A 26,704-nucleotide genomic window follows, 5' to 3' on the forward strand; every position below is an offset into this window, starting at 1 on the left:
CTGGGAATCAATGTTTACAATCAAAGTCCATTTAAATTTATTTTGTATATACAGTTTTGTACTAGGAGGGACTTGTAGTGATCTTTGATGCAATAAGACAGGGGTTCATAACAGATGATATGGGACTACAAAACCCATTATTTGCAGCCACAAAGGCCAGTGTGGATGGGAATGATGAGGCTTGTAGTCCAGCAACATTTGGAAACTCAAGGTTGGGAACCCCTACAATAAGATGTTTGAGTGACTGAGTGCTCACGTTAGTCTTTTACAATCTCTTGTTAACAGCTTATATTTATCAGTGGAACTTATTTCCAAGCAAGGAAGGATTAGGCTGTGAGACTCATTCGAATCTTCTCACTAAGGTTGGTCACATGGCCGCTGGGGCTGGGAGGCAGGATACTACCTACTTTCCCCCATGTGATCCAGAGCCTGACCAGGGTTCTGCCACTCATGCGCCCACACGAGCAGCAGGGTGGATGAGCAGCAGGGAGAGCAAACCCCAGCCACCAAATATCCTACAATATACCATGTGAGCAGGATTGGGATATTGCCTGGCTGCTGGGCCACTCCTTCCCCTGGCTCTATGGTGAGTATGGCTGCTGGCAGCCAGAAAGGAGCTGCTGGCAGCCTGCTCACCCAGGCAGTGAGGTAGAAGGCACACTCATGTCCTCCTACCTCACTTTTACCTGGCAGACTTAGATCAGGAGCAATCCCGGCAGTTCCCACGACCAGCCCTACCCAGCCTAGTAGGGATGTGCACGAAACATTATTTGGAGTCCCAATCATGGCACTTCCCTTTAAAACAGAGGGATTACACATCCCCTTTAACACGAAAGGGAGCAAGTCCATACCTGCTCCTCTGCTGCATGCTGCCACTCATGGTGTTCGCCCCAGCTATCAGCGCGTGCTTGCAGCGCTCTCCCTCAGATGCCCCTGTGAGACGCTGGCACCACATGGCTACCATGCAGGCTCTGATAGTTGGGCTAAGCAATATGATTATGGAAGTGGCAGTATGCTGTGGAGGAGCAGATATGGACCTGCTCTCCTCCATGATAAAGGGGATGTGTAATAATCTCTGCTCTTTAAAGGGATGTGCCATGATTTGGTCTGTGAATTGCATTTCGTGCACATCCCTATGGCCTAGCATGCCCTACCAAGTTAGAGAAGAACAACCTCACTGTCTACCACCATGATGAGCCACTCCCTTCTTTTGTTATGCAGATTCCTCAGATATGCTTCCGTGTTCTGCCTTCTTCCTGATCTACTTATTTATTATTATTATTTATTATTATTATCTGTTTACACAGCCAGGCAGGTGTTATTGACTGGTTTGTTTTATCCAGACATCGAGTCCTTCCCAAGGACCTGGGATGGCTGAATTTTATTGTCAATGTTGTTGCTGTTGTTATAGATATCGTCGGCATAATATAGGCTGTTCCCAGTAAAGCTGCTTTTTGTAATTGGCTGATGGCGATTTCTGTGGCCCCTATGGTGTTGAGGTGCTCTTCAAGTTGTTTTGGAATTGCACCCAGGGCGCCAGTTACCACTGGGATTACTTTGGTCTTTTTGTGCCATAGCCTTTCAATTTCAGTTTGTAGATCTTTGTATTTTGTGATTTTTTCTATTTCTTTTTCTACTATTCTGCTATCCCCTGGTATTGCTATGTTGATTATTTTAACTTCTTTTTCTTTCTTCTCGACTACAGTTATATCTGGTGTATTGTGTGGCAGATATTTGTCTGTTTGTAGTTGGAAGTCCCATAATATTTTTACATCTTCATATTCTTCAGCTTTTTCAATTGTATGGTCCCACCAATGTTTGGCTACAGGTAGCTTGTATTTTTTGCAGATGTTCCAGTGAATCATCCCTGCTACCTTGTCATGCCTTTGTTTGTAGTCAGTCTGTGCAATCTTTTGACAACAGCTGATTAGGTGGTCCACTGTTTCATCTGCTTCTTTACAAAGGCGGCACTTACTGTTTGTTGTTGACTGTTCTACTTTGGCTCTTATTGTATTTGTTCTTAGTGCCTGTTATTGTGCAGCCAGTATTAAACCCTCTGATTCTTTCTTCAAGTTGCCATTCTTAAGCCATTGCCAGGTCTTGGTGATGTCTGATTTTCCACTTATATTGTGCAAATATTGACCATGCAGTTGCTTATTTTTCGATTTTTCTGCTCGGTTCTTGACTTGTTCTTTCTTGTAGGCCTGCTTTGTTTCATTGGTGTTGAATAGTTTCACGTTATTGACCATTTGAAGTGCATCTTCTTCACTGTCCTTGATATATTCTTCAAGGCCTCTTTTCTCCCCCTCAACTGTTTGATGGACTTGCAGTATTCCTCTTCCACTTGAGCTGCAAGGGAGGTATAGCCTATCTACATCACTGCGGGGGTGCAGAGCATGATTGATGGTCATGATTTTCCTGGTCTTATGATCCAGCGTCTCTAGCTCTGCCTGGGTCCAGTCTATTATTCCTGCATTGTATCTGATAACAGGTATAGCCCAGGTGTTTATGGCTTGTATGGTGTTCCCGCCATTGAGTTTGGACTTTTCTAACTCTCCTGATGTATTCACTTCCCATTTTTCTTTTAACTTCAGTGTGTGCAATGTTATCAGCCTGGAGAATGCCCAAAGATTTGTAATGTTCTTTCTCTTCCAGGTTCTTGATGTTGCTTCCATTGGGCAGTTCTATTCCTTCTGTTTTTATTATTTTCCCTCTGTTCATTATTAATGCAGCACACTTGTCTAGTCCAAACTCCATTGCTATATCGGTACTGAATATACGGACAGTGTTTAGCAGTGATTCGATTTCTGACTGGGACTTTCCATACAACTTCAGATCGTCCATGTACAGCAGATGGTTGATTTTACTTGATGTTTTAGATGTTTGGTATCCGAGGCCTGTTTTGTTTAGTATTTGTGAAAGTGGGGTCATGGCGATTACAAACAACAGAGGGGATAGTGTGTCCCCTTGGAAAATGCCTCTTCTAATGCTAACCTGTCCAAGTGTCTCGCCATTGATTGTTAACTGTGTACTCCACATGCTCATTGCTTTTAAAATAAATATCTGAATTTGTGAAAGTGGGGTCATGGCGATTACAAACAACAGAGGGGATAGTGAGTCCCCTTGGAAAATGCCTCTTCTAATGCTAACCTGTCCAAGTGTCTCGCCATTGATTGTTAACTGTGTACTCCACATGCTCATTGCTTTTTAAATAAATATCTGAATTTTTTGCTGACACCAGTTGTTTCTAAACATTTTAGTATCCATGTGTGAGGCAATGAATTGAAGGCTTTCTTGTAGTCAATCCATGCACACTTAGATTGGTTTTTCTTCTCTTGCAATTTTCTAAAATCATTTTGTCAATCAGCAGCTGGTCTTTTGTGCCTCTGGTGTTTGGCCAATTTCCTTTCTGTTCAACTGGGAGCTGTTTGTTAGTTAATAAGTTTTGCATCACTTCATGTGCTATTATTCCAGTTAATAATTTGAACATGGTTGGCAGGCAGGTTATCGGTCTATAATTCCTTGGAACTGCACCTTTTGCTGGGTCTTTCATGATGAGATGAGTTTTCCCAGTTGTTAGCCATTGTTCAATATCACCTCCTTGCAAAATGTGATTGAACTGTTTTGATAGTTGTTTATGAAGGCTTGTTAAGTGCTTAAGCCAAAAGCCATGCAGTTCATCATCACCTGGAGCAGTCCAATTTTTAATTTTCTTTGCTCTTTCGCTTATTAATTCTGGTGTTATTATTAGATCTTGCATTTGTTGGTTACATTTTTTGACCTCTTTCATCCAGCCTGCTTTTTAATTATAATCTATTGGATTGTCCCATAATTTCCCCAGAATTGCAGTGTTTCTTCTTTATTTGGTGTTTCTAGGTTTCTTGCAGTTTCTCCTTCTATGCTTTGGTAGAAACATCTCTGATTCGATTGGAATTGGAGAATCTGCCTGTGTTGTGGCTTCGTGTCTGCTAATCTTCTTTGACACGGCTGTTATTTGCTGCTTTATTATTTCCATGACTTCTCTAATTTTCGTTGAATCTAGGTAGTATTTTTGGATCAGATATTGTTTAGCGTTTTCATTCTTCAGCTTCTTGTCTTTCATATCTTTCAATTTACTAGCATCTGATCTAAGTCTGGAGATTTTATTTTCTAATCTAATCTTCTATTTAGATGATGTACTAGTTTCCTTTTTTACAGGTCGTGTTGTTATTGTTGCTGCATTGTACATTAGTTTGTTTGTTTCTTGCAAATTATTGGTTGTTATTTCTGCAAGTGCAGCATTGACATCTTTTAATGCCTGAGCAAGTTGTTTTTTGGCAACTGTTTTTAGAGCTGGAAGTCGAACCCTGGTGGTTGTTTGGTTCATGTGCTCAGTTATTTTTTGCTTTAGTTCTTGTTGCTTTTCTGTTAAACAGCATTTGGATTTTTGAGGTGAAGGCAAAGGGGAGGTTGCCTGGTTTTGATTTTGAAACAGTTCAGCAACAGTGGCATCCTCTATTTCCCACACCTCCTCCTCCACCTGCGCCTGAGCAACTTCTTCATTTGGTGGTAATTCTTCTTCCATGTCTTGAGCCTGTGTTGCTCTTTGCAGTTCTTCCAGCTCAACGTCTGTGAATACTTCATTTATTAATGAATCTTCTCTGGTCTGCTAGCCTTTGTTCTGTTATTTATGTATCTGAATGCTTCTCTTTCCAAATTTGGTACATTCTTTTTAAATAACCTCTTCTAGTTGGACTAGACTTGTAATAGCAGATCATTATTTCCTTGTTGGCATTTTTTGTATATTTTTTCTGGTTAAGTGACGTTTCTTCCAGTAACTTTTCAGTCTCCAGCCCTGGTTGCTCAACTGAAGATCCTGAGTCCTGTAGCCCACTTGCCACCAGATGTCCAGGAACTCCAGCACCTGGCACGGTCCTTGTTGACCCGGGCAACGACCAATCCGGTATAGATTTATTAAAGTTACGTCTCACCATATTGTTGATGGGAGAGGCACTCTTTGTCTGGATCCTCTGATGATACCTGTCCAGTATGGTTGGACCTCTGGCATAGCTCTCACCTTCCTCAGAGCACGCAAGCCCCACAACCACGTCAAGGTAGTGCCTCACTGGGGGATTATTATTATTATTATTATTATTATTATTATTAGCATCAGTAACCATCTCTTTTTGTGTGTCACTTCCACCCAGCCCCATATTTATTTATTTAGCACATTTATATACCTCCCCAAACTCATGTCTCTTGCACTTGTGCAGCAAGTAAAATTTCACTCACTTAAGAAGTTCGCAAATCTGTACAATGTTATGGTACTGTAGGAAGTTTCACAACTGGTGGTGCCATCAGAATGCTTAGGCAAAGAAGGTTGTGAAACAGGATGTGCAACATATTGTGCATGCGCAACACTAGGTTGGTACAGAAGCTCTCATTTTTATGGAGCTACCTTGTGCCACGTCCTTTCTCTAGCACACGTTTGTATTAATGCAACAATAGTCTGGATGCTGGCCGCTGGTCTCTTAGCATAAATCCCTTATCTGTGTGATATGGCAATAATAATACTGTCCTTATTTACAGACTGTAATGATCATAGACATAATATATGTGAAAATTTTGAACACTTGAGCAATATAATATAATGAAGATTTCTTATTTAGTTTTATTGGAAGAGACTTTGACAAGGCTAACCCTGCCACATCAATTGATAAATAAGTTGCTGGATTGTTCCTAACTCAAAATACTTTGAAAGTACAAACAGTATTTTGCAATATGTGGTTGTTTCCCTCTTTCTCCATATATAGTAAGAGCAATGCAGAGCTGTTGAGTAAAATTTGTTTTGCTTTATATCACAAGAAGTGTTATATAGACTGTGGTTTATATATAAATTCAGATTGCTTGTTTTTGTACTGTATGGATTTTGATCCATTTTTAGCTTAGTGGATGTAGCTCCATGACTTACAGCAAATCTAGTACCATATGAATCTTTCAGCAAGTTTTGTGAAACATAGTGGAGTACGAAAGTGAAAGGTCAGGGAGGAATTAAGTCTCAGGTGTGAATGATTTGACTGAGAAACGTATTTCTAAAACCTTCGCTACCTTCTAATTTTAATAGGCAACATTATTCTAATATTATGATTTTTAAAAATTGGAGACTGTGTGTGTTCCCTGTTACAGCTGGTAAATCAACGTTCTCAAACTCAAGTTCCTCTTTGTGTGCACTTTTGTTCTCTTCACTTCCTTTGACAGTGTATATACGTCTCATTTGCAAATCATGAAACGTTTTAAGTATCAGTACCAGTTACTGTGTGTAATGTGCACCTGAACCTTTATTTGGGTTTTCAGAGTAAGAGTTAAGACTCATTAGTATCTAAATATCTGAACCTCTGCAGACATTAGATCAGGGCTGCACAACTCAAATGCCCTGGTGGACCGGAACCATCCACAACTTGGCGTGCAGGGGCCAAGGTCAAATTTTTAGCACATTATTATGTTCAAATTAAAAATATTATTAGTTACTTGTGGATCCCTTCCCCCTGTCAGTGGACCCATAGTTTCAACCAAGGGTAGTGGCCAGAAAATGGATCCCGTCCCTGCTCAATCAGTGGGGCCCTGGAATGCATGCCAGCCCCAAACAAATGCCAAGTCCTCTCCTCTCCCTAAATTGTTGCTTTCAGGCTGCAATGCTAGGCATGCTTACACGGGAGTAAACCTCACTGGGCATACCATAGAGCATATTTCTGAGAAAGCATGCACAGGATGGTGCTATAAGGCAGTCTCCATCTCCTGTCTTGCTGCAAGATACCTGGGGCCCAGTAAAATAGTCCCTGCAGGCCAAATCCGACCCCCGGGCCTTATGTTGTGCAGGCCTGCATTAGATAGAGCCTTATTTTGTTTTGTGAAAACATCTGAACATTTAATGACTTTCTTGATTTATAAGTTTTCATTCTAATGTTTAAAGACATGCCAAGAAAATATATGTTGAATCGCTTATTTTACTTGCCATTTGTATGGCAAATGGCATCCAGACATTCAGATTTTAAAAGTTTACATACATTCAGATTTTTATAAAATTTCTGCACCAAGTGTTTAGAATAAGGTGTACCAACATTTATGCTAGCATGTGTCACAGGCTGAGCTGGGGATGACTGTTCAGTGGTGGTGTTTGTATCGTCATTCCTTTTGCTTGCTCCCTTAGACAGATAATTATTGCAATGATGTTAATGAATTAAGTTTCTAGGCAAAAGAGGCTCTAATTCTTTAGAGTTCCTTCCAATTGCTGCTTACATCTCATGTTTCATTGCCAATCACTGTTCCTTCTAACAGGGATTCCCAGATGTTGTTGACTACAATTCCCAGCATCCCCAGCCCCTGCAGCTGGGGATGCTGGGAATTGTAGTCAACAACATCTGGGCATCCCTGTTACAGGGAACACTGTTGCCAATGTATGTTCACGTGCATCAAATACCATCTTCAGGAAAGCAATTTTCATCATTGAAACAGGCATACTTCTAAACATTCTTAAGTTATCTTTCTGCACATGTCAAATAACTCTGTGTGACTGTACTATGCAAGTGGCTGTTGCAGTGTCTGCCTTTTGTTTTTCTTTGAGGACAGGAAATCACCTTATTTTTTTTCTACATAAACTACTTTGAAATTTTTTCATTGAAAAGGCAGTGCAATAATAATTTAAGTTGGTTCTGGATGCAAATGTCAGCATCTCTGAAATGATACTGTTTTTAAAATGGTTACATAGAAAGGCACCTTATACTTAGTCAGACCATTGGTCTGTCAAGCTCCGTATTGTCTACACAACTGGTTCCCAACCACAATTCCTCCAGATGCTGCTGAATTACAACTCCCAGCACCCCTAGCCACAATAAATTGTAACTAGGGATGATGGGAGTTGTAGTTCATCAACATTTGGAGAAACTCTGGTTAGGAACCACTGGTCTACACTGACTGGCAGCAACTCTCCAAAGGTTTTTCAGGCAGGAGCCTGATAGAAGCTTAAGATAAAGATGGGGTGTCATAAGTGGGTGGATATGGACAAGATTTCAGTGGACCAGGTTTAAGCAACTCTTCACTGTTTGGTAGTATTCCCAATGAATTTTTTAAAATGTTTATCAAGTGCAAAAATATGTATACTTTTTTTTTAAGCATTCTGCTTGAGAGAGTTCCAACATAATAGTTTTTCCAAGCAATCTTTACTAAGTAGTATAAACAAATTTTTCTTTGATGAAGAAATATTTTTTAAATGGATTATGAACAGTACCAGTCTGTGCAGCTGGCCTTGTCTTGCGGTGCTTTTTAAAAGCTGCATATCACCCTGGACACCCCTCCCCATGACTAACACGACTCTTGATTCTTCATCATGACTAACAGAAGAAAAATAAATTATGCAAATAAGTAATGTATGAACAATATGTCCACTAGTTAGGTTTTTAAATGTATACTTCTAATTGGGAGGTTCCCGCCTCTATAATGGACAGCAACTGCTGGCCAGAACAATAATTTATTCATACTGCAGAATTTTGTTGTGCAGAAGAATTTTGGCTATGCAGAATTTTGTTAGATATTTTTAAATTTTAAAATATATATTTCTCAATAGGTTCAGAGTAGCTTAGAACATAGTTTAAAACCATAAAATACAATCAAATAAAAAGTGCTCCTTCTAAAAAGCAGCAAATGGTAGGGGAATTTTGATCTGATACATATAGGCAGCCCTGATTTTAAAGTGCATGTCTGTAAAATAATAATTTAGGTGATGTTTCTTGTTTTAAGATTTAAATATTGATTAGAATAGCATTAGGGAGCCTTACAATTGGGGGCCAAATTTGACCCTAATGTTTACCTGTTTATATGCTGGTTTATATGCTATATATGCTGATTTATTTTCAGTTAATTCTAACAATGTTGAAGAATTATAGGGATTAAAAGATAGAGATTACATTTAAAAGCATTGAATGCCACAGTTGGCAATTATGCATGCTGTGTTGAGGAAGAAGGATGCATTTTTGCAGTCACTCAGCATATCAAGACATTTGTCTCATGTTCTGCTCTTGCTGCAGTGGTTTTGGAAAAAGCAAGATACGTAAAATCGATAGTGCAGTATTTTCCCTCATGGGGAAAAAATGCATTGTAGATAAAAGCATCTTCTTACAAAAGCTCAGGCACAACAGACATTGCATAAAAGATAGTCCATCTGTGGCTTCCTTAATGATTTAGGAATGGAACCTCTAAGGCTGCAATTATATGCCTGCTTACATGGGAATAAATCTCATGATTGAATACAATGGAGCTTACTTCTGAATAACATGCACTGCACTTCATTAGACCATAGATGGCTTAGCCCTTAAGGTTTGTGAGCATATTGAGCTTCCATCTGACCAGTTAACTAAAAGTAAAGGTAAAGTGTGCTGTCAAGTCGGTTTCAACTCCTGGCAACCACAGAGCCCTGTGGCTGTCTTTGGTAGAATACAGAAGGGGGTTGCCATTGCCATCTCCCGTGCACTATGAGACGATGCCTTTCAGCATCTTCCTATAGCGCTGCTGCCCGTATCCCTTCCTATATCGCTGCTCCGATATATCCCTGTATCAGCAGAGATTCAAACTGGCAACCTCTTGCTTGATAGTCAAGCATTTCCCTGCTGAAAGTAGTGTTTGGGAATTATATCATCAAAGAGTAGTACAGAGAATCACTTTTCAAGGATTCACAATACAGGGCAAACCAGGACTGCAGAGGAGAGCATTCAGGATTAATTAGTACATGAGTTAAGTGTTGAGAGAATCATAGCATCAGGGAAGGCAGGGGAAAGGTAAGACTGTCTACTCTGAGGCCATGGTTTTGCCATGAACATTTTATTAAGATGCCTGCAAAACAAATAGCTCTGGATAGTAGCAAGCCAATATGCATGCTTCATACTAGGCTTTCCTTCTTTTTCTTCAGTCAGTCTGACAGTTTTGAAATGATCCAACTAGAAGGCTGAAAAGACTTGATTATGTATTCATATAAAACCTACAAGGTGTTGCAAAGAATGGATGTGTTTTATGTTGCACTTTGAAGCATTCTTATCTGGAAATGGAGACTATTTTAGTAATCTGGTGGTGTGAATCATCGGCAAGTACATGAAGTTGCAACTTGTTATTTACACACATATATTTACTTATGAGTCTTATCCATTTCTGTATGCAAATACACTGGGGCTATAATACTGTTAATATTTAATATAATATTAATATAATACTTGATAGATATATGATGGGGGCTTGCATATTCTCAGTGGAAGTATCCAGCGCATCCCTCCCCCAACATTAACTGCCCTCTGGTACTGCAATGTAAATAGTTTGTGATGCACCTTCAGGTTTAATAGCAATTTTTAAATTTGATGATGGGGGGAGGGCAGCAGAATAAAAGCCCCAATAAGCATGCAAAATTAGTCATGCCCTTCTCTAGATTGTGACCTGTGGACAGATAGGTCTCGAGATGGGCACTGCCATTAAGCCTGCAAGCTTTAATGAGCCAATTATCTTTAGCTGATTACTTGGTGACTGGAACTATGAATCTTGTTGTGAGTTTAAGGTGTATTTGAGGTTTGTTTTCATTCTGGTGTGGTGGGACTTATTTATTTTAAAACATTGACATCCTTCCTCACTTGCCAAGGCAAACACCAAGGTGATTTACAAAACAATTAAACATAATATTTAATGAATATAGTCAATACAATAAAATACAAACCCAGCAATAGCCCCCCAAATCCAGAAAAACTGGCAGCAAAGACAGCCAAAAAGAACACATTACAGCAGATTCTCACCTTGAGTCCCCCGATTTTGTTGGATGACAACTTCCATCCTCCCCAGCCACAATGGCCTTTGGCCCATCTGGGGACCCAAAGTTGAGTGAACCCTGCACTAGAGCATTCTAGTGCACTCCAAAAGCATAATGGAAAAAACCACATTTTAACTTTGTACCCAAAGCAATATAGAGAGCATATGCACCTCCAGTGGAAGGGCATTCCATAATGTTTCACAAAGCTGAGATACTGTGCTCCTAATAGGCAATTCCTGCTAACACAGCTGAGCTGCAGTGCCAACTGAAGTTTCCAGAGGGAAGCCCCACCTAGAGCACATTTCAGTAGTCTAATCTGAAGATCAGACCTATACAGGAAAGGTATGGATGGCATGGATAACCGAAGATCAGACCTATACAAGAAAGACCATGGTTGCAAAAGATGAGAAAAGGCTGAAAATAATGAAAGAATTTTTTTTTTTAAGCATATCCCTTTCCTAAGAAGTTGTTAGCTTATTAAACTGTAAGTTATCTTTTGCTACTTTCAACATCCTAACTTCAGTATTGATTGCTTTTGTGATATTAATGGCTTGACTAATATGTTCAAGGACAGGAAATTAATCAACCAACATTCTTTAATTTATTGAAAGCCCTTCGTGTGATCCTACATATTGAAAAAGATGTGCCACTGAAATTAGTTACGGTTACTTTAGAGTAATTATGTACAGGAATTGATGCTTATTTATATAACAAGTCTTTATTTCTTCGGGCAACATATTATGCTGTTGGGCATTCTAATTTCTTCATACTTGATATTTCAGTAATATTTCAGATATTTTTCTAAAGTTCTATTTCGCATCAATCTATATAAATAAAACAATGCAGTCTCCATTTATGTGTTTCAGGTCAATTTTCCTATGGAAACCAAAATTCTTTTATAAATGACTACAATTGGAAAATCCAGTTATAGCCAATGCTTCCCTTTTTTGAGTCACATGTGATACATTCAGATTCTTCATATTATCTCTGCTTAATTGAAACAAAAAGGACTATGAAATGACCACACATTCTCCAGAAAAGTAAAATGATATGTAGTTCATTGGTAAATCTGAATTGCAAAGGAGCTGTGAACCTGGCTTAACAGGTTTCTCTAGAACTTCTAACTGAAAACTAGAAAGTCTGCTAGCCCATAAGACTTACTGCGAAAGCAGAGACATTTTAGTAACTCTGTGTATCCTTATTCTGTGTTACAAATTTGCATTTGTGGATTCCTGGCTAACTAAGAATTCTGCTGAAAAAGGAATGTGACTCTTATCTAACAATTAAGGGATTTTACTAGGGATGTTTCTAGAAGGAGTTTTAAACACACCAAACCGCCCATAGACTGTAAACCACCCAGAGACTTGGGATTTAGCGGTATACAAATATGTTAAATAAATAAATTTCTAAGCATCGTGGTGTAGTGGCGATTACAAACATGGCAGACCTTTCCTTATTTTCATACCTTTGCTGCTGCAGCTTCCTCTTAATGGATTATCTGTTTCTACCCTAGCACTTTAGGTGGTATTTTGATCATGGCTTTGATATGTGAATGGTACAAATACTAGCCCGATGGGAGGCAATTATTAGCCTTAGTAATCAATTTTCATTTCTACTTCTGGATGTGGCACATCATCCTGAAATGAAGGAAGCAATTTGGACATTGACTTCTCAAGTTATATCTTTTCCAAGCAACTAAATGTGAAATTGTAATTCTAATAGAAGATCTACTTCAGCCATAAGGTGCTGTATTTCATATGCTCCAAAAGCCTCTCTTTAGCGGGCATGTTTTCTAATACCTTTTCTTGCTAAAGCACTGTTATTATGGGCAATAAGTCATTTTGCCTTTTGGGGAAAGGTTGGGAGTGATGTCTTTTTAAAATGTTAGTATGCAGTTGCAAGCATGCACTAGAGTTCTTCAGGTTTCAGCCCCTTCCCCTGGGTTTCTAGATATTAAAAATGAAAGAGTGGGTGGGTGGGATGCATCTTGGCTCTGGGGTTCATGCGTATAAGTGCAAACACATAAAACATAATTTCAGTGCATTGTTTTGCTTCCATCGCTACATCATACAAATAGTCACTGAATGTTGGATGGAGCTGCGACTTATTTTTCTGTTTTGTTTTGTTTTGTTTTAAAGAAAAAGGTTATAGGCAGTTTACTATGAAACCCATTTCAGAAGCTGTTGCAGGATAGACTACTGCAGAATATATTAATAAAGCAGATGGAGAAACAGATGTGGTGGGGAGGACAATACTTATTTAAAATATTGGTATATAAGTAGGATTGCCATATTCTGGCTTTCCAAATCCGGGTGCCTAATTTGCATATTATGTAAATTGGCTTGAAAATAATTTTTGAGCAGAATAGTGGCTGCATGTTTTGCTCCATAACTCTGCTTCTACACGTCCTAGAGTTTAGCTTTAAAGAAAGAAAGAAATCTGAAATCTGTGTGGGCTAAGCAATCTGGGTGAGATGCTTGAAATCTGGGTGAAACCCAGAATTTCGGGGGGCATGGCAGCTCTATGTATAAGCATTCAAGAAGAAATCCTCAAAGCAGTTTACATAGCGAAAGGAGTGATAAAGTGGTTCCCTCTCCCACATGGACTTATAGAGGCCATTCACACAATCAAACACTGTGTTCTACCCAGGTTTGGGAGCTATGTGTGCTCCCAATTCTCGGTTGTGTGGAAGCAAGGTAAGAGGAAAAACTGGGTAGAAGTGATTGTATGGAAGCAACATAGGAGGAAAAGCCATTTGCATGGTGACGCAGAATATGGCGCAGAGAGGGATGCTGCTGTCCCACATACCTGCCTTTGAAGAGTGCCGGCGGGGGGAGTGCGGCAGGGCGGAGGCTGGCAGGTAGGCAGCGCCTTCCCTGCCTCTTAAAGGAGCCCCCCTCCCGCCCTCCCGGGAGTGCACGGAACCGGTTCCGTGCACATCCCTACTGTGTTCTATCTGAGTATGGGAGCTGTGTATGCTCCCAAGTTTTGGTTGTGTGGAAGCAAGATAAGAGGAAAAGCTGGGTAGAAGTGATTGTGTGGAAGTACAAATTGGAAGCACACATAGCCCATGTAGAACACAGTTTTTGATTGTGTGAATGACTTCACCATATCATCACACTCCCTCTCAGGGTCGCAAAGGGTTGCAGAAAGCAAACTGCTGCACCAGTCATTCCAACCTGGGAAATTGCATTGGAAGGACTATATTTATTTATTTATTTACTTACTTACTTACATTTTATATCCCACTCTTCCACCCAGAGCAGTGTACTACATACTTAAGTTTGTCCTCACAACAACCCTGTGATGTAGGTTAGGCTGAGAGAGAAGTGACTGGCCCAGAGTCACCCAGCAATTATTATGGCTGAATGGGGATTTGAACTCGGGTCTCTCCGGTCCTAGTCCAGCACTCTAACCACTATTAGGCCAACCAATGGCAAAGGGAGAGGAAAGCAGGAAATGTTGAGGTGGAAAGCCATAGATAGAGCTATTCAAGTACTGCATCACCTTCTCAGATTTAAACAGACTGGTGGATTTACAGTACTAATAAGGAATGCTGTAGTTTCAGTCCTACAAAAAAGATTGGATTGACTCATACTTAAACCCTGTATTCCAATATTTCACCAGTGTTCTATGGTTCCTTGCTCAGACAGCATTGGCTCAGAAGACAGTAACATGGTGAAAATACAAGCTTTAAAGTCTTAGGCTGAAAACGGATGTATATTGTGGTGTGTCTGCTGTTGGAGCACACTGCCCGGATATCCAGTACGTGCTACAGCCAGGATAGGGTCTGAGGGAACCTGTTGTTCTAGTTTATAACAGGACCCGGATTTATAGAGTGCTGACAGGCTGCCCCTTGTGTCAGTCATGAAGCAACTTCCTTCCCCTGATGGATCTGATTTCAGTATTTAAGCCAAGTTAAAAAAAAGATCTAAAGAAGAAAATAAAGCATTGAACAGACTTAAGTGGATAATGTTGAGGAGGAAGACGCTGTGTGGGAGAGCAGGCAGCCCACCTGAAACATGGGTGGGCTTTCAATCTATGGGCATTTTGGCTGAGGGCTAAAGTTTGTAGGTGAGCTGATTCACCCCACAACACCTTCTTCTTTCATGTCTCTGTCCCCTTCTAAACAATTTACCATTCTTTTTTAAATGAACCAAAGGCATTTGCACATAAATTCACGTTTCTGTAGCCAAATGTAAGGTGATCTTTCCCAGGGAAGATCCATGTTTGACTAAGAGTTTGTATCATGCAGCTAATGTGGTTGCAGAAGAACCTTTTTTCCTACCCTGCAGCTACGAATAAGCTGGGGACGGCTCTTGGTTGTAATATATTATTATAGATTCTTATTCATCTTTGTTTTTCCATCTGTTTTTTAAAAAGTAGTTTTTGAAGTTAAAAACAAAAGCACATGCCAACCATAAACACACTTACCTAAAGTAAGCTGCTCTGATTTCTTGCTTCCAAGTAATGTATGCTTAAGGAAACCCATTTTCCTAGTGTTGTTTCTGGAAGTAAGTCCTTCATTTATTACTCTTGCTGTTCTCTCGTCTTTCCCGCATGGATTGCATTAACAGTTCTCCTTAAAACCTTCAACGTATCAGCTGTAGTGTTAGGTAAAGGTAAAGTAAAGTGTGCCGTCAAGTCAATTTCTACTCCTGGTGCCCAGCGAGCCCTGTGGTTTTCTTTGGTAGAATACAGGAGGGGTTTACCATTGCCTCTTCCCACATAGTATGAGGTGATGCCTTTCAGGATCTTCCTATATCACTGCTGCCTGATATAGTACCAGCGGGGATTCAAACCGGCAACCTTCTGCTTATTAGTCAAGCATTTCCCTGCTGTGCCACTTAAGGTGTTAGGTACAAAGATATATGTTGACCACCACTTCTTGCCTATGATTTCAGTCCTATGCACAGTTATCAAAAAGTAGGTCCTGCTGCAGCTTATTTTCAGGTAGAAATGGGATTGGGCTACAAATTACATAGAAGGTTCTGATGATTCATTCTTCCCAACTAAGTAGTAACTTCCAGATATTTTTGCATGACAATAGAATAGATGCTTGATTTATGCTTTTTTCCTATTTACTGTAAATGGTTTAAAACTACAGTCTGAAGAAAGATAAGAACTACTGACTCCTACATAACATTGTGGTTGGCTTTGCATGTGCTCCTAACCATTTTGCAAACTATGAAGTTTTGAGGACTTGGCAGCACACAACAAACTTGTTCTTGATTTTTTGATTTATTTATTTTTTGGCAACTTGCTTTTCTCCATTCACGCTACAAAAGAAGTCGCCTGCAGCTAATGCACATGTGAAGCTGCTTGTAATGTTTCTTCTTAAAGTGCCTTGCCTCCTTATTCTACACTAGTCCTAACAAATGACTTTAACCACTTTAGTGTATGAGTCCTGTAGGTTGCATCTGAAATTTAATTTGGGATAGAAAGAGAGAACGGAAGACTGAAAAACATCTTGCTCTTTAAACTGTATAATGTTCACCTGCTATGTATTTTTTTATTTGATATGTTGCCTCAAATGGTTCAAGAAACTTGAATTCCCAGTAATTTTTTGGCGGGGAAGCCTGGCTATCTGCAATCTAATTAATATAGGTCTTTATCAGCGCTGGCAGGGGTGGGGGAGCAGGAGGCACCCTTAAGTGTAAATTAGTAGGTGCTCACCTCTTTTACCGCCGCTCCTGAAAGCTCTTTCCAGCAATGGCACACTGCCCAGCACCCTCTGTGGCAGAGAACTGACTCCGCCACTCAGCTGGCCTCTGCACATGCGTGAGAGCCATGTGCTGGCCACACAAATGGCCTCCACCAGCCAGGTGGCGGAGCCGATCCTCTGCCGAAGCAGGTGCTGGGTGGTGCTGCCGGGAAGAGCTTTGAGGTGCAGTGGCATGGGAGGTAAGCACCTACTAATTTACACATAAACTTGCCTCCCACCACCCCGCCCCCAGCAGTGCCCGCACCAGCTGCCAGTGGTTTGTATAACCTCCATGTTCCCCCAGGGCCGGACTGGGGGCACTGAGTTGGTGGTGGAATGTATGTGGGGAGGGTATCGTGTTTTGGGCAGAGTAGGTACCTAAGGGTGGGAGTTCAAGTGCGGCGGGGCACAGGGGTGCCCCGCGGGTAGGGTGCAGCGGGAATATGCCCTCTTGCCCTGTGGGCCAGTCCAAGCCTGTGTTCCCCTAAATCAGTGTTCTTCATTGTAAGGCCCAGGAGCCAGTGGTGGCCCCAGTCAGCCCTAAATGCTATTCCCTGACTAACTGTTCTTTGTGCCTCACTTTAGCCAAAGATAAATACTCTGCACAGTCCACCTGGTGTGGGAGTGACCATTCCCACCATGCAGTGCTGTGCTTTGGCCAGCACCGGGGGCTCCTTTAAGGTAAACATAGGCCTCTTGAACCCTGCACCATGTTGGAAGGCGTACACAGTGTACAGGGAAGAGTAGCCCTTCCTAGAGCTCTCCTCCTAGAGCTCTTAAGGAAGGCTGCCATCTCTCCTAAAGGGCCCTCCCAGCACTGAGAAAAGTGCAGTACTGTGCAGAGGTCAGCACAGTGGGAAATGGCTCTCAGTGGGAAATGGCACAGAAGGTTTTTTTGCTTGAAAAGTAGTGATGGTCATTGTTCTAAATCCTTACCTTACTTGATAAACTAATAGTGCAGTGCATGCTTACTTAGAAGTAAATGCCAGTGGCTGACATCCACCTAATGAAGTTTTCATTTTGAGGAACTGCTGGGACATGCCAGGAGGCCTTGCCCCTGCATGCACACTATTGTGCAAGAGCCCTTAGAGTTCAGAGCTCTAAGGGCTCTTGCACAACCGTGCATACTTAGGGGGATTAGGGGAGTTGCATGAGTACTCTTAGCATGTCCCCACAGTCCCTTGAAATGCGCATTTCATTAGGATGCCAGCCACTCTGTTCAGTGGGCCTAGTACATATGCTTTAGGGACTGAATCCTAAGCAGATAGTTTATTGGATAAGAACAGGATAATTCTTCATGTGAGTTCTAATGTTTGCAATGTATTGGCCTGATCGGTGAAGCTACTGGATATTGATTCTAAAAGATGATATGGAAATATATCTGCTTTTGGGATCTGAATGTTTACAGTTTGGTTTGTCTCCATCTGCTTCCCGCCCTCCCATCAGAACTTAGACAACTGTGTGTGTTTTTTATATTCATCCATTGCTCAATTGTCGAATCATCTGGAAATTAGGTCTGATTCATACGACGATACCAGTGAGTTGCAGTTTCAGGGCACAATCTATCAGGAAGTTTTTCTGTGGGCTCCATTGAAACCCTAACTGTCACATGAAGTCTTTGCTAGAAAGACATGGGAGCAATGCAGGAGCATTAGTGTGCAGTTGCAACGCTCCCTGTTATTAGAAATTGTGTTTTGGGCTGCTGTGCTTAGGGAGGGTTATTGCTGGATTATGCCACGAGGGAGATGGTCTTATCCGATTGCTTCATCACAAGTGCAGCATTTCCACCCACTTACCATCTCTCTTAACTCATGTGTCTGAAAGCAAGGAAGGATATAATAGGCCACCATATTTTATTGACTATGTAATAGTACCTTGAGTCCTTTTTTCTTTAACAGAATGGCAAGCAAAACATTTTATTAGTAAAATATGTTTATGTTCATTATAAAGCAGCAGGACAGCCATGAGAGCCAGCATGGTGTAGTGGTTAGAGTGTTGGACTAGGACCAGGGAGACCTGAGTTCAAGTCCCTATTCAGCCATGAAACTCACTGGATGACTGTGGGCCAAGTGCTATCTCTGAACCTAACCAACTTCACAGAAATTAAAAATAAAACAAAATAAATTCAGCAGATCTTGAGGGTAGCATCTGAATTTCTAACTTGCCAGAATGGTTGTGTGAATCAGCTCTGACCTTATTCATTTGGAGGCATTTCTGTGCTATTTTCCCAAAAACGTAGAAGACCAAATTCATTTCTGATATCACTTGGATAACAATGAAGGAATGGTTTCGGCCTCCAAATGCATTTCTTTTGTAGGCTTTCCATGTACTACAGTTTTAAATAGTATTTTCTCATATAGTCGGATTATTTCTTTGAAACAAAGGGTAGTGATCATCTTGGTTTAACCTAACAATTTTATTGATGCAGGACAGGTGCTTTTTAAACTATGCATTGACTTAAAGTATCTGGTTAATCATTTCAGCTCTCAGAATGGCAGATGAGAATGCATATCTCTTGGGAGATCATCCGGTGAGTATCTGTACCCAGTGATTGTCATGTTGCTTACAATCATTTTTAATGTGTGAAGTTAGATTACCTTTTTGCAAAGTTAACAGTGAAAGCCTATGCATGGCTATGCAAACTTGTCTTTGCAAGCTAGAATGGTCAAATATTCTTAAGAGGCAATACCCCACATTCTTACCTGGAAGTCCCATTTAATTCAGTGAGCTTACTTCTAAATAAATGAGGACTCTGACTATGGGGATGACAAAACGTTGCATCTTGCAATATTTCAGTTACTATATGCCTGGTAACTGTTTAGCTGTTCTTTATTCTAACTGTTGAATATCTGTTATTTAAGGGCAGAGTAACACTGCTATCCCTATTCACATTGTGCTTTGCTTTTAAGCTACTGATAAGCAGTAGCTTAAAAGCAAAGCACAATGTGAATAGGTATTATGTAAATATGTAAACTAATTTCTAGTTTAAAATTTTTCTCAGCAGTAAACGACATAAAATTTAATCATTTTAAGTATTTCTTTCAATGAAGAACGCTTATCCTATATAATAAAAGGCTAAGTGAGTGGCCGTGGCCTTGGAACGTTGGGGATCTGCATCCCTGCCTCCCTGGGCTGTTCTGGGCCTGCGCGAAGCGCAGGCCCAGAACAGCCCAAGGGAGACAGGACCACCAACACCAGGCAGCCATGCTGGCCGGTTCTATTGCTGCCGCATCTGTCCGCCCGGAGGAAAGGACACCGGGAAGGGAAAGACGGCGGGGGCGGCCAGCAATCGGGGCGGCACTCTGGGCGGCAGGGCCAAGGGGAAGACGGCGGTTGCGGGCGGCACTGATGGCGGCAGGGCCGGCACTCACCATCCGACCAGAAGCACAGAGGCAGCGACGGCGCACCCTACCCGGCCGCAGGGAGGCAATTCAGCGGGGAGGAAGGCGCGGGAGGCGGTCCTCTTGCCTCCGCCTCCTCACCCCGTCCGGCGCCGGCGGCTGCAGCGGCGCCTCTGCCCGGCTTCTTCCTATGCCTCCTTTTCCGGGTGGGGGTTCCTCTAAAAAGGCTTTTCTGCTCCCAGCCTCCTCAATTTGTTTGCCAGCAGGTGAGAGAACAAGGAGGTAACTGAAGGAGGTAACTCTTTCCTCTTTGCACTTCTCTCACTCCAGCAAGGGCGAAGCTCAGTCAGGCTCTCTGTGCTGTTTCCCCCACTGGAGAGAAACACCAGCACTTTTTCTCCCCGCGAACCCAAGCCTCTCTCTACTACACTACAGCAAGCATATACCAGGCAAGGCTGGCTTGCTTAGTGTGTGTCTGTGTCACGTCGCTGCCCGCACCGCAGCTTGCAAAGGAGATGGGTGGTGGTGTGTGTAGAATACTTCCAGCCTGAGTCTGCAGTGTGCACATTTACTCGGAAGTAAGCCCTACCGATTTCAACAAGGCTTACTCCATAGTAAGTTATTGCATGCAGAAGACCCCAGGTTCAAGCCCTGGCAGCATCTCCAGGGAGGGCTGGGAAAGACTCCTGCCTGGAACTTTGGGGAGATGCTGCCAGTCAGTGTAGTAGGCAATAGTGAGGTTGATGAACGGATCAAGGGTCTCTGACTTGATATACAACTTCCTACACAGCCAATGTAAAGTAAACCATAGTTTCAAAGAGGTAACTGCAGAGGAAAGGAAAGAAAGGAAGAGAGAAAGAAATAAAAAAGAAACAAAAAAAAAAAGGCAAGAGAAAAGGAAGAAGGAATAAAGGGGGGGGAATCTAGCGCCCGTTATTATAACGGGCTTAAAAATACTAGTGACTTATAATATTTTGTTTTCAAAATAACTGCATCTCTCTGGCACACTAAAATTATAGGGGATCAGATTTTGGCCACAAATAACAACCACCTGTTCATATTCATAATTTTTTTAAATGCAAAGCAAGCTTTTTGAGAGACAGACTTATAAAAATGTTTGCTCAGTATTGCATTTTTAGGTTAATGTATCCTGTATGAGTCATAGTTATAGTTTAGAAATTGTTTCATTCGCTCTGTAATGAGTGGGAGCTGCAGCGTTTTGACATTCGCCAATTAGTGAAAGGCAAACTTTCCAAATACACAGCGTCCACCCACTATAAACTGTGAAGTGCTACCAACCTCATGTTGAATTTTTCTTGACATCCTGGCCAAGTTGGAGTTGCAGTTCACCAAACATTACTGCTGCAAGATCTCTATGCACTTACTGGGAATTACTTCAGTTACTTAACCAATGTGAAATTTTAGTCACGAGTAGGACTTCATACTCTCAAGTTGATTACATTGGATCCCACCCCCGCCACACACTTTTCCAGACCATGGAGCCTATAATAATTGTATATTTTGCTTGGGCAGCAGTGAACCTACCACCCAAGCAAGCATGGTGTCCTGTGCAGCTGCAGAACTCACTGAAAACGTTAGTTGCTAGCTAAGAAAAATAAATATTTTAAATCCAGCACTAATGAGGATCTAAACTTCAACATCTCAGTTCTCAGCATTTTAGCTGAAAGTACACACTATGACTGACCTAAAGGCAATCATCACTGATCTGGTTGCTAGTCAAGTGCATTCTACAGGCTAGTCCCCACAATCGTCACATCTGGTTTTTTGCTTCCTGTCAGCTGTCCTTGGGCACACCCTTTTTGGGTTCATACATTACCAACAACCTCTGTCCATCCAAGCCAAACACAGATGACAGTGGTTCGTTTTGTGAATGTGGTTGCATTTCTGGGGGTATATCTGGTTTGTTGTGTCTCATAGTGCCTACACAGATAAACTCCTTGATTAGAAGAGCTTCTGCCAGCTATACAGAAACTTGGAAAATTAGAATATCGTGCAAAAGTCCATTAATTTCAGTAATGCAAATTAAAAGGTGAAACTGATATATGAGACAGACGCATTACATGCAAAGCGAGATAAGTCAAGCCTTAATTTGTTATAATTGTGATGATCATGGCGTATAGCTCATGAAAACCCCAAATCCACAATCTCAGAAAATTAGAATATTACATGGAACCAAGAAGAGAAGGATTGAAGAATAGAACAATATCGGACCTCTGAAAAGTATACAGTGTACTGTGCTTGATTGGCCAGCAAACTCGCCTGACCTGACCCCATAGAGAATCTATGGGGCATTGCCAAGAGAAGGATGAGAAACATGAGACCAAACAATGCAGAAGAGCAGAAGGCCGCTAATGAAGCATCCTGGTCTTCCATAATACCTCATCAGTGCCACAGGCTGATAGCATCAATGCCACGCCGCATTGAGGCAGTAATTGCTGCAAAGGGGGCCCAAACCAAGTACTGAATACATATGCATGCTTATACTTTTCAGAGGTCCGATTTTGTTCTATTCTTCAATCCTTGTCTTCTTGGTTCCATGTAATATTCTAATTTTCTGAGATTGTGGATTTGGGGTTTTCATGAGCTGTACACCATGATCATCACAATTATAACAAATTAAGGCTTGACTTATCTCACTTTGCATGTAATGCATCTGTCTCATATATCAGTTTCACCTTTTAATTTGCATTACTGAAATTAATGGACTTTTGCACGATATTCTAATTTTCTGAGTTTCACCTGTATATTAGAAATTACCCAATGGAGATAGTCCTTGCATTTTGGGATGGTTTTCTTCTCAACTATTTAACATGGGGCTGGGATAGAAACTACCCCACTATAAGGTATCTATGCATTTTGGGGTGGTTTTCTACCCTATGTCATATTTTTATTAATAACGGAGACCATACTTATGGATATGTTATATACCAAAGTGCCGGTAACAGTAGGCCCATTCACATGTTATGTTCAACACTCGTACGAGTGTACAATGACCACAGATACAGATCTGTATCATTCAAATGTTATGCTGAATACAGCTACAGAAGTATACACATTTGAAGGTCCTGTATCCAAGTTCACTTTAAAAATGAAATACAGGTATAATCATTCACACAAACACATTGCAAGTGTACAGACCTCTGTACAAGCTAATGTAACAAGGCCATAGCTGGGAGTGTAGTGGTTTGTATGTTTACTCACATTTAACTGGTGGAAGAAATGTACCCCGTTACTCAGGATGAGGGTTAATTTCCATAGTCAAACTCTTATACAATTACAAAGACTTAATGTGTTATCAATATTTTGGTATATTTCTTCCATAGACTATAGTCCTAGGCTCAGCTGTGCATCTCCATTACCATTAAAATCTGTGGGCTCAAGTACACATATAACAGAACTCAGAATTTCCACTAATCCTGAGCCCGCTGTGCATGTGGGTCTCTCATTGTTGGCTACAGTGCATGGAGCTCTTTTCCCTTTGCAAGGCTAGCAGTAGGGAAGTCTTATTGCTGATGCTAGGCTGGAGGCACTGGGTACCATAAAGAGGGAAAAAATACATTGCTTTTTTATTAGTCATTGCTTTGACTAATATTTTTATCAGTTTGGTGGTAATAATAATGGTAACAACAACAACACTTTATTTGTTAGCTGCCCCATAACAAATTGTTCTCTGGGCAGCTCACAACAGAGGATTAAAGCATACAATAAAAACGCATAACACATTAAATCATAACAGACGAAAAAAAGATAAAAATAAAATACAAAATGCAATACAAAATAGCTTAAAAACTCATTACTTAAAAATCAGAACAAATCTGAAAACCTGAATTTAAAAGGCCTGTGTGAACAAAAAGGTCTTTACCTGGCATCTAAAAGAACAAAGTGATGAAGCCAGGTGAACCTCACCGGGGAGGCTATTCACTGTGAACAAAAAGGTCTTTACCTGGCATCTAAAAGAACAAAGTGATGAAGCCAGGCAGAGGCATAACTAGGGAAAACGGCGCCCGGGGCAAGCACTGAAATTGCGCTCCCCCGCCGCGCCCCCCCCGCCGCCCCCCCAACATACATCTGACTGACACACATGTTTCAGAAAACTTTTATTTTAAAAATTACAAAAATTACCAACAATTTCAAAATGCACTACATACTTAGGTTTTTCCTCACAACAACCCTGTGAAGTTTGCTTGTATCTCAAACATCAGAATTATGATGCAATGATGATGATTATGATTATGATGCCCCTCCCTCACGCCCTGGTTCTGTTCCTGACTTTCCCTTGTGAGTGACTGTATTTTAACAAAATGAAAACCAAGGACTCCAGAGTAATTCGAGGGACTAGGGTGATAGTGCTAAAGACTCCTTATTCTCCCACTGTTAAAGAAAGACTCCCCTTTTCCAAAACCACACGCTATTTACACCAGAAAAGGTTTCAAATGGAGGGGGAAGCATTTATGCATTTATGCTTTGTTTTATGTTACGATTTCAAAGTTAGAAAAACTATAAAAGGGCCATTTTAGAGAAGATATGCACTGCCTTAGTTGCAAATCCTGCTTTTTTGAGATTCCCTGCAATTGAATAAAGCGATAATATACACCTTTCCTATTTAAATTGGTTGGAGAGTATTTATGACAATAAAAAATGAAATGGCATTTCAGATGCAACATTGGTTGCCTAAGACCACTCAGATTTAACTAATCTTCATCACATTGACAAAAAGAGCAATTAAAATTAAAATCCATGACTAAAACCAAACCACTTTGGGGTTGTTTTTAATGAAAGGTGGTATATAAATTTAACAATAAATGTTTAGAAGTATATACTTTCACCCCCTGCCCAACCTACAATTAATTCCAGCTTATTTTCAAAGGGCTTATTTTCAAAGGGCTTGGCAGCACCAATGTTTAAGTAATCGCCCCCCTGCATACATACACAACATGGCACTCATGGGTTCTTGAGGGCACAAACAGCAACTGAACTCACAGTAATGTAATAATATAAAACAAGCATATTCATGCAAATATGGATTAGCAGAAATATTTCAACACACAACTTAACATATTCCCACATCCTGCACAATTCTTTATCCACTCCCCTCTCTATCTCTAAAGCAGCCAATATTTAAACAACTGAATTTCCAAAAATATAAAGATGTAAAAAGAAAACACACAAGGTAATGGGGTTTGTTTTTTTAGGGAGGATGGGGGAGACCTTGGAATTTTTGTTGTTTTTTTAATGCAATTACTGTATATAATTTATAGCTATACATATGTGCTTCAAGCACATCTCACAGAGAGAGAGAGCACGCGCGAGAGAGAGCCTAGAAGAACTGTGGTGTATTGTGCACTTGACAAATGAAACCTTCCACACGACAAAATTGCAGAGTTATCTAGAAATATGCTCTTTACTTGTGGCTGACAAACATACCTAAGCGGAGAGCAAAGACTTCAGTGCAAGTTTAGTCATTCGGGTACTAGCAGAGATGCAGGGGGGAAGGGGAGCTATATATATGTAAAAGCCACTCCTGTGTTTTGATACTCTTCCCACTCTAAGCCCTTTCAGACTCTACCTGCAGAATCTGCATAAGAGATTTGCATTTCTGCCCACCTCAAGCAAAGAAGCAAGTTTAGCAATGCTAGGAACTTTTGAAAAAGCAACAAGGATATGATATGAGAAACAATAGAGGATTGTTAATGGATTGTTGTCCCAAATATAAAGTTTACTAAAAGAGAGAATGCATGTTAAAGAATAAAACCTTTCAATTATCAATATCTACCAACCTTGGATGGTCTAAAGTGGTTCATTAGTTAACAAAAAAGTTCCACTTTTCATTCACCAAATCAGCCTGCCAAGTGAATTCACAGCGAATGAGTTGGTTTTTTTAACATTTAAAAATGGGAAAGCCTGCCAGGCTTCTCTGGAAACGGCTAGTCTCCCGTTTCAGAGCAGCCGGCTATATTGTTAATTGAAGTCATTTAGTAAAAGGAGAAAGAGAAAATTATCTCTCTGCATCCCCCCCCCAACTTTGGTTTTTGAATTTAAAAGCTCCCCAGGGAACGGAGGCTCCCCGAGGAACAAAAACACGAGGGTGGGGGAAGGAGAGGAGCAACATTGCCATTAAAAAAAGGATGCAGGGGGAGGAGGCGAGAGGTTTCCCTCCTCCACAAGGACAAATAGAATAAAAAATAAAAACTTCCTCCTCCTCCTCCCTCCCATAGCGGGCGGGGCGCGACTTACAGGACAGAGAGAGAGAGACTGAGACTGAGATATTTCTTTTTGAGAACTGTACTTTTGACTCAGTGGGATGGTCGGACTCGTATGCAGCAGAAAGAGAATGCAGTCAGCAATGGTGGGCAAGAAAAGGAACGAACAGCAGCACCACACAAGGAAGTAGTATACCGAATGCTGCTACGGCTAGTCTCTCTCTATACCCACACCCTGGCTTGCAAGCCACTAGAGGGCCTCTTTGCTGGTGATTGGCGAAGTTCGGTCGAAGCAAGGCAAGCAGCAGGAAACTAGGCACCCGCCGCGGCGCCTGCCGGGCCGCCTCCAAGCCATGGGGTGGGCGGGTGCAGAAGGGGCCGCTCGTGGGGGAGGGGGCGCCGACGCGCTCCCTTGACTGCTGCTAGTGCCACTGCTGAGCCAGAGAAATTTATTTTTTTTTAATTTAAAAAAATTTGGATGGCGGCACCCCCCACGTGACCTGCAAAGATGGCGCCCGGGGCACGTGCCCCCCTGCCCCCCTATCGTTACGCCTCTGAAGCCAGGTGAACCTCACCGGGATGCACTGTAATTCACCCCAAGTACTATGAAAAGCTGAATAGT

At 41.3% G+C, this 26,704-nt stretch overlaps 1 protein-coding gene across 3 annotated transcripts in view; it reads left to right on the plus strand.

The window, feature by feature from the left end:
* NFKB1 (nuclear factor kappa B subunit 1) overlaps window positions 1–26,704 on the plus strand; it is a 127,341-nt gene that overhangs the window by 16,522 nt on the left and 84,115 nt on the right. Inside the window, exon 2 of one of the 3 annotated variants that reach the window (XM_053252999.1) lies at window positions 19,004–19,050. In XM_053252999.1, coding sequence (XP_053108974.1) covers window positions 19,012–19,050 — 39 coding nt within the window. In that variant the 5' untranslated portion in view covers window positions 19,004–19,011. Of the gene's footprint in view, window positions 1–19,003; window positions 19,051–26,388; window positions 26,647–26,681; window positions 26,703–26,704 lie in introns of those variants that run through there. The other 2 variants (XM_053253000.1, XM_053253001.1) reach the window with 2 other exon arrangements.

Source organism: Hemicordylus capensis, chromosome 5, assembly GCF_027244095.1.
Source record: "Hemicordylus capensis ecotype Gifberg chromosome 5, rHemCap1.1.pri, whole genome shotgun sequence".
Taxonomy (NCBI): Eukaryota; Metazoa; Chordata; class Lepidosauria; order Squamata; family Cordylidae; genus Hemicordylus; species Hemicordylus capensis.